Source organism: Drosophila pseudoobscura, chromosome 2 (genome assembly GCF_009870125.1).
Source record: "Drosophila pseudoobscura strain MV-25-SWS-2005 chromosome 2, UCI_Dpse_MV25, whole genome shotgun sequence".
Lineage (NCBI taxonomy): Eukaryota > Metazoa > Arthropoda > Insecta > Diptera > Drosophilidae > Drosophila > Drosophila pseudoobscura.
Genome location: NC_046679.1, coordinates 18,978,879 through 18,993,070, shown reverse-complemented (window position 1 = coordinate 18,993,070; position 14,192 = coordinate 18,978,879). Strand labels below are relative to the sequence as shown.

Sequence of the window (14,192 nt, the reverse complement as noted above, 5' to 3'; positions counted from 1 at the left end):
CAAAAAGGTAAAGGAAGACTGGAAGTACGTCGCAATGGTTTTGGATAGACTTTTTTTGTGGATATTTACGTTAGCAGTTCTTGTCGGGACAGCTGGGATCATATTGCAGGCACCAACATTGTACGACGACCGGATTCCTATCATAGAGCAGAAAGACTTGGACTTTTCTGGAACATCAGCTGGACGCTGTAGACCTCCACAATAACATTTAAAAAAAAAACGAGTGTTTACAAACTAAAAATGTTTCAGATAATTGAATCTGTTAATATTTATAGTTTCATTATTTTCATGCATACATATATTTTTGTGAGAACACAATATATATTCGCATTAATACTCTTTGGATACTTTAATACTATTTTGGATGTTATATGTGCTGCTTTATTTATCGGGGATTCTATGCTCTATGCGATTCGATATCACAATGTCCATCTGTCCGTGTGTCGGAGTCCACGAATCACTGATACTATAGGATTAAAGACTACCCGATTAGAAATTTTTTGGTATGCTCTTTACTTTTTGACGATATAAAGTATGCACATAATTACAGATAGAACCCTTGTGTAAAAGCATAATCCTTGAGAATTTAAGTTATTTGGCCAAATCATTGACAATTTATTTTTATGTACGTACTACATTTAAACAATCTGGTGGGCTAGTTTCGGACACTGCAGATCAATCGTTTTTCTATAATCATAGGATATTTTCATACAATTTCAATTATTTATAGCTGATGTTATATAACATGCTGCATTATTGTTTTGCTACTAAATTGCTTATCTACATATAAGACAGACTTTTCAAGTTTTTGGATAAATTATCTTCAGGAAAAAATAGCTTTTTTAACAATCAACCGGTCGTTTCTATCGCAGGTACGTCATCTTTTGAATACATAAAACTTCGAAAAAAACGATCTCTGTTCATTTTGCAGAAATAGATCTCTAGATCTTTAGATCGTTAATTCTTTAATGTACGTTGGATCTTACAAATATTCATTTAAAAACTATAAATACAGTGCCACTCAACTGAATAGGTTCAGGAGTTTAAAATTTCAAAAAGCACACCTTTGAATGTTTTTAACATACAAAAGTAATCATGAGGTATAAGTTAGTATATGGTAGTCCCACCTTGGCTTGATATTACTTCATATATTCGATCTTTTAAGGACATGTAATAATTTTCTAGAACATTGATCGATATAGTTGCCAATGCTGACTTAATGGCGTCAATTAGGTTGTCAGTGTATTGAAATTGTCTATCGCCCTCATATACTTTTCGAGACATTTTATGAGGTCGAATAATATTATTTTTCCATTTTAATTGAGAAAAATTCAATTTGGTTTTGCCATTTTCTTTATTTTAGATTTTTCTTTCTAGTGTCATACATACAAACTTACACCCATTTTTTTTAATTAAATGAATTATAGCTCAAACGCTATGAATCAGAAATTTATTGCAAATTTTCTACGATAATACTACAAAAGCTGATAACGAAATTAGGATAGCTACTGAAATGAGCCAAATCTACATTTTTTACTCGGACTTACTTTCGGACTATCCGAAACTGAACATTTTTGTGCTTGCAAAAGACAAGAGTAAAAAAAAAATGAAAAAACACCAACAACTGTTCAGTTATGTGCAATATTCTGTATACTGTTCGTATTTTTGCAGTCAAAACAAGACGGGGCTGTTCAAGTGAGCGGTTTGTTCAATGTATGTATGTATGCCAGTAGTATGGAAATAAAATGTCGAGTGCTAGAGCTATCTGAGCTTATAGTTATTAAATTTAAATACTAATGGAAATGACATTCTTAATGCTTGCGATATTTAATTCATACATATTTGCTGATGGTTTAAGTTTATATTAATTTATAGCTTTATTTTCGTATATTTGTTAAATTATTTCTCAAGTTTCTTTTTAGTACAATTTAAATTTGTAAGAGTAACTTTCCAATTGTACCCGTATCGGAAGTAACAGTGATAACTAAAACAACACCCCATTACCTATAAAAAAAAATAAACTACAACACAAGAAATTATTTTATTTCGACGAGTTTTAAAGTCAAAATTATAAAAAAATATACAGCAAACATGATCAATTTTAAATTTGAAAGCCTAATTTTTTCCGATTAATTAATTTTAAATTTGAATATTTTTTAAATCTGATGTTTGATTCAATGTTTATATTGAATGTAAGATACTCAAGTTAAGTAGAGATTAAAAAAACCTTTTTGGTTCACAGAGTCCATAAAAGTTGGCATTTTAACAGAGCTTCGTAAGGTGAACTAATTGTAAATCACGAGTCTCAACCAAAAACTTATTTTTTTCAAAATCATGTAACATCAATCCAGTAAAGCGGCGGATTAAAAAACTGGAAAGGAAGATTTTTATATTGAGGCAGGCACCGTTGTTCATTTACTTTTGCGGATTACGTTCTCAACCAAAACGTTTCGTTTTGTTTAAAGGTTCTCCAGTTTTCACATATTTTTCCTGTTTGCACCAAAACGAAAATTGTTGTTGCACTGACCAATTTTTTCCGATCCAAATTTGAGGTTGGGTTAAAATAAAATTATTTATAAAGAAAGCAAAAGTTAAATTATCCTGATATAGGTGTCAAGTTTATGTTAATGCATCAATAAGTCATCTATTTTTAAGGGGTCGCAATTAAGGGTCGCTTCATTGTATACTTTTCATTTTGTCAACGAAGATGTTTTCGTTTTGAAAACGAGTAAATCTTGTGGAATGTGAAAACGGGAGCCCCAATTTATATGTGTTCAAAAGTAATTCGGAAAAATTTTGCAAATGTGAAAAACGGAGCATTTAACAATACTGTACATTAGAAAAAAAACAAGATTATACAGGAAGCCGTAGAGTTCTAAATTTTTGTAGCTTAAGCACAAAGCCCACATTACTTATTTAAATGAGTATTTCTTCATTTCAGTAGGTTACTACTTAATGAAGCCGGTTCCGGTTTTCAATCAGTTTTGTGTGGTTACGTTTTCATCTAAAAAAACCGTATTCATTTTGGGGTGCTCCCGTTTTCGAAAATGTTTGTCATCTATATTTTTTCTTTTCTCTTGTACTTAAGCACACAATTCAGTGTGATCAGAGAACAACAATACGCACAAAAGTCTCTGTCATGTGTAACAGAGATTTTATTCCGATGTACCGATAACCAAATTGGGCTGCGACAGCTGTTAGCACGAAAAAAGTGTTATTATATTATACATAAAGTGTTATTGCCCAGACCAAATAAGTCAGGGCAAAGTTTGAGTTTGGGTAATAATAAAATTATTTATTAAAAGGCATAAGCTTAATTGCTCTAAGTCATTTAAGCCATGTAAGTCATAGGTCATCTATTTTTGTTAAAGTAAGATTCTTTTTTTTTATATGAAATGCCAAATGACATTCTTCCGGGATTGGGAAATTTAACTATGTATGTGTATTATAATTAAAATAGCTTCGGATAAAAAACACAAATTAAGATTTGAGTATATACACAAAAAAAAAGCTACATACATATATGTATGTGTCGTATGAGTACATATGCATTGAATAAGGGGCGAAATTGTGTGGATAGATGCAATATTGACAGCCGTGGTATGATGTTAGACTTTGCTAACTTTGCTGCAAAGACAGAGACAGAATGGAGACAAAGCGCAGAATAATAGGTTTATTTTTTTACGATCTGAAACTTATGTCCGCATGATATTGATTTTGCTAACTGATAGCCTTATGGGAATAGCTTACAGTGAAAGCTGAGAGTCAGTTGAGCTGTGACTAGTTGAATTTTTGGTTAATCTGGTTTCAACCCAGCGGCAGAAAGCTATACTTGTTGGTGAGCATAGTTTTGACAAAAATAGCGCCAGAACTTTTCAACTGATAGTACTGTGGAGAAGAATACCAACACTAGCAGATTTTATCGGACCTGAAGTATTATTCCCCCAGACTATAATATATTAACATATTTAAAGTTTTTGTTCAGGGTACATATGAAGACTATTAATTATTATTTTATTCTGCTTATTAGTCGAATTAGTTAATTTGTTTGTTTTGAAAATTTATAATTTAAAATTGTGTAGGCGTTGGATATTTAAAAAAAATATTGTTAGTCTCATGAAACGTCCGATTAAAAAGTATAAAATATAATAGGTAAACATGTGCCAAATATATATTGAGCAATAAAAAAAATTCATAAAAGAATAAAAGGAAGCCTACTCTCAAGATGTGTAAGCAAGAGGTATTTTCCCTTGTTGTTTACATCAAACGTCTTTGAATATTCTTTAAGGTAAAGCATAAAAAATAGCATGAAATTGTGAAATAGAAAGTTAACATTTTAGAAATTAGAAAATATTCTTAATAAAATGATGCATATATGTATAATATATGTATATACATATATACCTACGTATTTGTTAATAAATAAAGTTGAATTCAAAAGTTTGCAGCTTATTTTGAACACTGGAAACATCTAGTCAAAATCATTGTCAATATCTGTTTGTAGTGGAGCGGATCACCGGATCACGGGTATACAGCAACGAGTGGGAAAATATCCAAAAGAATAGACTTCAGGTCGTAGTTGTTCTAATAAGTTTCTATAATTTAGTTATTGTCGTATACAGATATGGAAATTGCAGGCGCGTGTATTTGCACGACGGAGCTTGTAGCGGGGTGGAATCGTAACTGATTCTAGCTTACACGCTAAGACAACGGTGAGCGATGTGCTTATCGTGAGAGTGCACAGAACCGAGAGAGCGAGAGCAACAGAGGGCGATGTAACTGGCTCTTAACTGAGTGCGGTACCCAGCAGCGATAACAGGCTGTTAGACTGGGGTGAAAAAAAGCATTTGAAGACGTTCCGTGATAAACGTTGTCTCGGACCCCTGGTAGATTAGAGGCAAATATTAATGATTGCCGTGCCCAGAAGCACAGCCCTTTGGCCGGCGGCGAAATAATTTTGAAGGCTGGGTGGCTCGTCGGAAGAACACAGATTTAGTACGACTGCCGAAGTGGATTCACTGGAAATTGGATTGCCACGGTGCAGCAGCGAAGCAGTTGAGACAAAGTGTTTAGCTGCGTGACGTCAGGATCAGCGAACAAGGCATGAGCATGAGGGCCATCATACAAGAATTGTGCTTGTTGGAAACTGCCGAGCTTTTTCAGCAACTCTGACTCCACATTTAAAAATTAAAAATTGCTGCGTTGTTAAGTTTACAATTTGGCGTTTACTTTTCGATATTGTTTGTTTGTTTTTGCTATAGGCCGTGGCAGTGGACTTCGATTTTAGGTGTTAGGCAGATGGAAGGGTCGAAGCAGTGGGTTATAAGAAGTTAGAACTTTACATAGGTGTGTGCGTGTATGCACTGAGAGCGTACATAGGATGAGCGCGATAACAGAAAACTTAAGAGAGACTTAACCTTAGAGCTATTAACGGCTGCTGCTCCGAACAGCGTGGTGTTAGAACATCCAGATTGGCAGGGTTCTGTAAAATTGAAACTAAAGGTCTTGAATTAATTACTGCAGTGATGTGGCATAACAGCGTCCGCACCTCGACAAATCCAACAACCGTGGACAACAACAATTTTATTAAGGTACAAAATCGTATGATTAGACCTAGACAAATGGGTAGCCAATTTCTAAGCTACATAAATAAATATGTATATGATAATAATAATGACCCAAATAATAAATAAATACATATGTAATCTGCATCGCTGACCTAAATAAATATGCATCGGACAGCTGGGTGCATTTGTAGATCGGGTCTGTTTGGTTCCAAAAAGATCGCCGGCGTGAGGTCTTAAGATCTTAAGGTCGTCGACCCACACGATTCTGTACCCACCGTGACATGATTTCACATTGTGAGAATGTTCTCGAAATCACCATAACTCTCACCCTACCCCATTACGTCACCATGTCACTAGGAAATTATAAGTCTATTCCATATTCATTGCTAAAATAACTTCACATAATTTGGAAAAAGAACGATATTTTACAACCCTTGATTTACTCATTTTACTCATTTTGAGTATCGGGTATAAAAATCGGACCATCCAAATTCAAGTCGAGCATCAATGTGCTGAGTCATTCCAGATGGCTTCCCGTCGTCAACGATTCAGCGACTCGACGCTGACCGAGGCATTGACGAAGCTGAGTAGCATTTCGGAGGCAAAGGTAGCGTAAAAGAGAATTTAAGTACTAGCCCCGCGCGCCCGTACCATGAAGCGTCAAACGAAAATTGAAAAAGCAGATGTTTGCAACATCTTGGTATTGTATAGTCTTTGATAATACGTAACCGACGGAATTGGTTTCACAGACGACAGCATGCTCTCTCGATTTCTTTTTGGTAGCGCTGTTCGCAAAAGTAAAATATAGAACCATGCTAGTTATGGTGTAATGATACGACATGCTCTTGCAATTTGTCTATCCCTGTTCCCCATGCCAGCCCCATGTAAACAAATAAAAGTTTTTCATTTTACATGGAAAAATATGCACCGGGAAAAAATCAAACTGTCACAACATATTTTTATTCTTCTTGAAGAAGATCTTAGCACCATACAGAACTTCCTTACATGAATGAATGGCATGAAAGTACATACATATTTACATACCTTTATTCGTTCAGAATTTGTGGTTTTTGCAGGCTGGAAAGAATTCAACTGTGCCTAGCGATAATGTATAATTCCTGCGGGGTGGTCATATTAAGTTCTTCAATCAACTGACAGCTAGCACTGGCGAGAGGTGACTAGCGATCGCGCTAGCTCAGAATTATTTCTGCATTTCCACAAAGGCGAAATTTACATATATTTGTATATAAATACATACTATATGTGTTCAATGCTTATACGTGTAGTTTTTATTAAAAGTTTTTTTGAACGGATCACGGTTTTTAAAATTTCATTCGGATAATCCATATACATATTTTTAAATTCCCTTTATAAATCAAGAAAGTTTCAAAAATGTAACCGGAATATTTTGAAACTATAAAGTTGAATCTGAAGTCAGCACATTTGCCTTCCATTGTCATAGAGCATTTGAACTAAATTTATTTATACACATATTTATGTATTTACATAAATAAATATGCTACAAAAGTCTGCCAATGTTACGGATAATTTTAAAATAAGCACATGCATGTAAGTGCATATGTATGTACATTACAAGAAGCATCGAGATAGAAATGGATTGATTTCTGAATAGCATACAAAAGCTTGTGCAGAAAGACTCCAAATAAAAATAAGTGACAAAAACGCTTTTAGTTAGCACACCGTTGATAAAGCACCCCAATGATAGCAGTTTATACCACCTTTCTGTGGTCTAGATACTAATTTCTCTTAAAATAATTAAATTAAAATTATTTTAGTAGTTTTAGTGTTATGTATCAATCCATATGTACATACATATGTACATATGCGCTCGCGTACTTTTCTAAAGTGGTTTTAACAAATAATTTTGTACCTACATACATATGTATGTAAAATTGTACATATTATATGGAAAAATGTAAATTACTGCTTTCATATTTTACTTAAATCTTGAAAGTTAATTTCTTTTATGTTTATAATCATTAATCATATAATCAATCAGACCAGGCCAATAACAGTCAACATTTTCAGGGTGTTTGAAAACAAACTTTAATTGCGAAAAGTCTGTCAAATCTAATTTTCCTCAAATCGGTCTTCGCTCAAGAAAAGCACGAATTTTACAGTTCTCTTTTGTGCCTGCTTTTCACTGAACACTTTGTCGCGAAAGAAAGTATCTTTTGCATATGTATGCATGCTTGTGAGCGTGGTGCCTATGGCAACGATTACTTGCATTTTGTTTGAGATGCCAAGCTTTTTTGGCACCTATGTGTTTCAAAAATGAAAAGAGAATTTGGTTTAATCTTTATAATTCGTATTTAATTTTGGTGGCTTAGCGGAAACCGATTGTTTGCTATGGCCAAAAAGAATTTAGGCGAGATCGATATGCAACCAATGCGCAGAGGGGTTAGCATAGAACTAAAATAGACGACGGCGCCAGATCGAAGTGATTGCCGAAGTGGCGGCGGCAGATCAAGGTAATTGCCGAAGTGGTGGCGGCAGATCAAGGTAATTGCCGAAGTGGCGGCGGCAGAGAGCCCATTTAGCGGGAGAGCGCAGCAGCTCTGCAGAAAGTCAACGTTTTACAACATAGGCGGCTCTCTCTGCTCATACAATAATAATGCTTAAAGTTACGGTTATTATTTGGCGGCTGGCCCGAACATACTCCCCCCGTTGCGAGCTAGTCTCTCAACAGATTCCTTAAGGGGCAGCAAGCATAGCCGAGTGACGGCCCTCCTGATGTTTCCTGAGGATGTCTTCAGATCAGCGACGTGACACACTCCGTCCTTGCCCATAACGACATCGACCACTCTAGCCAGTGGCCAACGCATTGGAGGAAGATTTTCGTCCTTCACCAGAACGAGATCGTTCTTGCAGATGTTTTGCGCGGAGGTACGCCACTTCGCGCGCTCTTGCAAAAGAGTTAGATACTCTTCGCGCCAACGGGTCCAAAATATTTGTTGTAGTTGGGTGACCCGCTGCCAGCCATCCAGACGATTGTAGTTCAGCTTCGTTAGGTCAGCCTCGAGCATTTGCTCATGGGGGCCGCCTAGAAGCAGATGAGCAGGAGTCAAAACGTCTAAATCATCAGGATTTTCTGAAAGCGAGAGCAAAGGGCGAGAGTTAACAATTGCAGTGATCTGAGAGATCAGAGTGCGCAGCTCGTCGAAGCTAAGCACAGATGGTCAAACTGAGCGTTACAGGTGATATTTTGCGGTCTTCACGGCCGCTTCCCACAACCCGCCAAAATGCGGAGAGCGAGGTGGGATGAAACGCTAGTCGATCGAGTCAGCCAAGCAGGATTAATATTCAAGATGCTCAGACAAAGCTTCTTTAGTTCCAAAAGCTCGTTATCGACTCCAACGAAATTTGTGGCATTGTCCGTGTCTGCATTGGGGCGGATCGCAACTCGATTATCCAACGATTAGAAGGAAAGGCCGATGGGTTTCGTTGTATATAAGTATGTGTATTTGTTTGGATGTTCGCGCGGTAGGTCGGCCGTTTGAAACGGGGGTGAAAACGTAACTAACTTTATGATTTATGCTTTACTCTGCGGTGAGCTACGTGTGGATCGTGGATTGTGGATCGTGAAGATCTTCCGAGCACCCCTCCGAGCGCGCGAGTGCCAGTTGGGACCGTAGCGCACGGAGTTGGCACACTGCGCGGCAATCATTTGCTGCTGGCCTCAACAGTCCGAACAAATTTGGCGGTGGTCATGCCCTTTACGAGCTACATGTTTATTGTCTTAGAGGTGAATGAGATGAATACACTAATGTAGCACTTGATCGGAGTCCTCGTGCGAATTTCTGATCGGTAGAAAGGAAGTAAATAGTAAACCACTCCACGAAGTTGAAAGGCTCGAGATCCATGATCCAAGCGGTGAATCCATATACAATTCTATGCAGGTAATAGCGCGCTTCGAGTGCTTGTTTAAAACGAGCACCGCCTGGTTAGTCGGCCCTTTGCTACCCTCCAGCCAGAGGTCGGTTTGTTCGGATTGCACCTCTGCAACATCTTAAGGATGCGCTCTGGCTCATTAAAGCTCTTTCTCGCTCTAGTCGAGTGCGACGAGTTTCGCTTTGTATAGCTTCATGGAGCACTTCCACTGACTCCTTGGTATCATCCCCTCTGCGCTGGCTCGACGGCAAGTCATCCCCCCCTTCACTTTACCAGAAGGTCGGGCAGCCGTAGTATTTCTTAGCTGCCTCTGTGGGCTTTGGGAGTTGTCTTGCCACCCACTCCGGATTCGGGATGGGGCTCCCTCGGGTTCGCACAGGCACCTTCCACCTTGCAAGTATTCCCTGCTGTAGAGCCAGTAGGGCCAGGCCTTTGGGCCTCTGCCTTTCTGTGCTTGGGATTGCCCCCAGTTGGCATCTGGGGAGTGCCGCACTCATTTGTGAGATCCAGAGATCCACGTTGCCCGGGTAAGGCATCATTAAAACTGGGGGCTGCCGAGTCCCTGAGCCCTCCGTTAGCGACTGGGCTAGTTTTTAGTATGTATATATCTTTCATATAGGTACGTATTTTAAATTAGAATATTCTTTCATATCAGTATATATGTATATGTATATTGTATATAAAACGGTTATACACCGTTTTTAACCGTTGTTTTAAATCTCGCCAAAAAGGTGGTTTGTTAACCCAAGCCGCGGTACACAGCACTTACAGACATACATACACACATACAAGCAGCGGTGCAATCTTTTCGTTTTTCTTTCGCTTTCGCCTCGCCGCGTTGTAGTCGTCGAAAGGATATTTTTCGGTGCCGGGCTTGATCGTAACGTAACGCCAAGTAACGCGCAACCCTGAATTTCACGGCCGCTTGCAACCGACCCTATATACACCTCGTGCCTTAATATTATTGTTCATCCTCATTTTTCTTTGTTGGTTGAACATTTCTTTATTGATCTTAGTATTTATATGTATATTTTCCGGTCACGGTCTACGATTTCCATAATATAAATACTCGCAATAAATTCCACCAAAACCACATACCCACGGATCGTAGTTCACAACTTCCACTCTGATACGCGTTGAGAAGAAATCTCACAAGATGTTTAAGCGGGTAAGTTCGCTGTGTTTGACCCATCCACCGAGCTCCAACGGCTTAGTCAATACGCCCACAACTTCCCGTCCGGACCCAACTGAGTGAGGTCCGACCATGCTAGCACACCAACCCCCTCGCTCTCCCAATTCCTGAAAAACTCGGAATCTTCCTACTCAACGATCTTGCAGAAAGTCGTTCCCCCAGTCGCCAATTTGCTTAACATTTGTTAAGTTATATATTATATTATATAAGTTATCCACCGACACTGGACGTGTGCTGACCTGACCTAGCATATTAGCGAGGTCCACGACCAGAGTCACAACTGCGGCGGATTTGTGACGACAATGTTGGCAGCTGCTGTTGCAAGCCAACACCACCGACAAGGCGCAAGTCAGCAGTTCCCACGGCTGCCGAACAGCTGCCAGCGACGTTGGAGTTCTTGGAACGGTGGCGCCTGTTCTGCGGTGGTGGCAGCGCCGCGGCAGCACTGGCCGCGAAGCTGGCTGCTATCATAGCTTTTAATTTCATAAATGATCAGTCTTATGTTCGAATCTAAATAAAGCGCAGCGTATCGCTTGCCGTTGAACAATCACTTAGCTATGAATGAACGCGTTGTGTTTTGTGTAATTAATACACTTATATTTATATTATGGAAATCCTACAATCCAAACAAATACAACGCAAGCAACATTTGGAGAAGCGAAAACGAAAAGAATTCCCCTCTGCTGCTGATTGTATATATGTAGGTATGGCTGTACGTGCTATATACCGCGGCTTGGGTTAAGGTACCACTTTATTGGCGAGTTTCACACAATGGGTAGAAGGGGGGCGACAGTGATTGCAGAAAACGGTATATTGCATCCAAAATAAAGTTTATGTTAGATATATGTATGTCAATAAGTACGTTGGTTGTGTGGTTGGATATGCATATGCCAATTTAAATATTCAGGGCGTGTACGTCGGCATATGTACTTGCAATAGACATACATACAAATGTGGCGGAGGGTCTAATTGGGTCTGGATTTTTGGCAAATAATTTATCTTTAGTCTGTTTTTAAAGTCTGTTTTAGAGTCCTTACGAAGATTTTTGGAATGACTTTCTAAATTCACTGACATAACATGCTGATGCTGATCAAGAATATATAGACTTTATGGGGTCGGAAACGCTTCCTTCTGGACGTTACACACATTCATTTTCACCAAAAATCTAATATACCCGTATACCTATATCATTTTGAGTATCAGGTATAAACACACAACGGTTGTGGTTTTATTTAAATATAATGTTTCGTAAACTGAACACATTTTAAAACTGGTAAGCTGGTCATTTTGTTCGTCTGCTAGATGCTGGATGTCTGCTACCCACAGTAGGAACCATCCTAACGTCCAATTATTCCTCGACGCTGACATTTCTAATTGTATCATGAAAACCCCAACCCCAAAATTTGTTGTGCCATCATATCTAGGAGTAGCGAATTTCAGTGTAGCTTAGCATCGATATAACCTTTTGTTGTTGGTCGACTTAACCCTTAATCAGCTAACCTTGATCTTCGAACTTCAACATGACTTGTTGGCCACCGCCGGCTGGTTTCTCTACTATCGGCCTGTAGCCTTGCACAATGAGAGACTTGTTCTCTCCTTAACAGCACTCAACTGGAGCTGCAGTTCGGCTTTCAAAACGCTCGTCGATAATCTCCTGCCCTTCTACCGCCTTTGGCGGCAACTTAATTTAGCATCAATTCTCGCTTTTCGACTGTTATCACTATACAAATTTGATACTTTTGTTTCGTCTTGACCATCGCTCAAAATCATCTTTTCATAGACGAACAGAATTTATTGTCTGTATATGTTTTCGTGACAAATCGTTGTCGTTACTTGATAGCTTATTTTGAATTATGTTAATAGCTTTGAATTCAAAAAGCAGATCAGTTTGGCCCATTGCTAAAATGCTATAGATTTGGATCCCTGTCTTTATACATTTCGGTGGTAGTCCTATATAAGTGATAGTGTTACCACACATTAATTTCTTAGCTCTTCAAGGCTACAAAGCAGGTTTGTATTTTGTGCAAATGCACTGCGAATTTCGGCACTGCTTGCGCCATCTTCTTCCACTGTCTTAACCCAAGTAATCCGGAAAAAGATTTAGCTGGTCAAACCGCAAATCTGATATTTTATGCTTCGATTTTTCTCCTAGTTTAAGCCCTAGTTGTTAAGGACTGAGAGGATAGTGATTGTACTGTCCACCCTGACTGAGAGGTTGGAGACTGGATTATCACTCCTTGTTAAGATCGATTGTTTTAATTGATCGCTATCATATCAGAGCTAAAACTCAATATGCCACGACGCGAGTTTTGCAGCAACAAACGCATATATTTTATACTGCATTGGTACTAACTTAGTAAATTATTGTTAAAGCCCCTTTAGAAATAACTCTAAATACCAAATCATACTGAAACTCGTCAAATTTATTACAATTGTAAAATACTATACAAAATTGATTAATTTAGCTTGCATATTAAGATTTACATTGCACAATCATTACCACCGGTGTATATTTTTTTTAAATACAACGTATATTGAAAAATTCGTGCAAGTCTGAAAAGAGTTCAATCATATTCAGGATGAGTAAGTATTTTAAGAAATTTTATTTTATACGTTATTCCGATACGTTTTAGTATACGTTTTTTTTTACTTTTGAGCTCCGAAGTACAGGTTTGTCTATGAGTAATGAACCAAAACAAAAAAACACTGGTCATTTTATTATTATTAAGAAATATTAAACCAATTCGGAGCATATAATAATTTAAAGAGATGTGTGCTACCCACAGTAGGAGCCATTTTAGACTGCAGAAAGGACTCGAATATATAATCATTATCAGATGACAAGCTTATAGCTGTAGCACTTGATTCTGATGATCGTCAATATGACAATCTTATGCTAAAATAAGGTGTATGCCGCCGGTTCATGTATCAGTAAGAAAATGTCGCCGCCATCGGTACTTGAACAAATTGGGCTTCGGAGAATTTTTCTTTCGTACTGATGTTATTAGAAAATATGTGAAGCTAATATAGTTTCTAGGGGTTACAATTGTTAAGTTCCCATCCTAGGCTGTTCATTTGTTTCTAGGTATAATATTGATACTGTTAAAATTAGCCGCTTCCCTTTATTTAAATATTCATTTATATCAGAAATTGGTCTATTCATATGCTCAGTATTATATTGTTCCGCATAAGCACCTATTATATACGTATAGGCGAATATTATGTATTTCTACGAGAAATTATGACGAATTTATATTTATATATATTTTTTTTTCTAATTTATAGGCCTTGACTTTCTGGAAGACTTTGCGAGTGACTATGAAAACGCATTACTTCAAACTGGATTCGGAAATTTTCAATTTCTTTTGATTACAATATGTGGTTTAATTTACATGAATACGGCCATGGGTGTGACAATTATATCTTTCGTCTTGCCGTCTGCTACATGCGATTTCACCATGACATCCACAGACAAAGGCTGGCTATCTGCTTCACCTATGCTAGGAATGTTAATTGGATCA

At 37.8% G+C, this 14,192-nt stretch overlaps 1 protein-coding gene across 6 annotated transcripts in view; it reads left to right on the top strand.

Annotated features, from left to right (window-relative positions):
* nAChRalpha4 (nicotinic acetylcholine receptor alpha4) overlaps positions 1–14,073 on the top strand; it is a 57,656-nt gene extending 43,583 nt beyond the window's left edge. For 5 of the 6 annotated variants that reach the window (XM_033377093.1, XM_033377092.1, XM_033377094.1 and 2 more), the window contains one exon: positions 8–1,690. In XM_033377093.1, the coding sequence (XP_033232984.1) occupies positions 8–205 (198 nt within the window). In that variant the 3' untranslated portion in view covers positions 206–1,690. Of the gene's footprint in view, positions 1–7; positions 1,691–13,956 lie in introns of those variants that run through there. The other variant, XM_033377095.1, reaches the window with a different exon arrangement.
* The last annotated feature ends 119 nt before the right edge of the window (positions 14,074–14,192 follow it).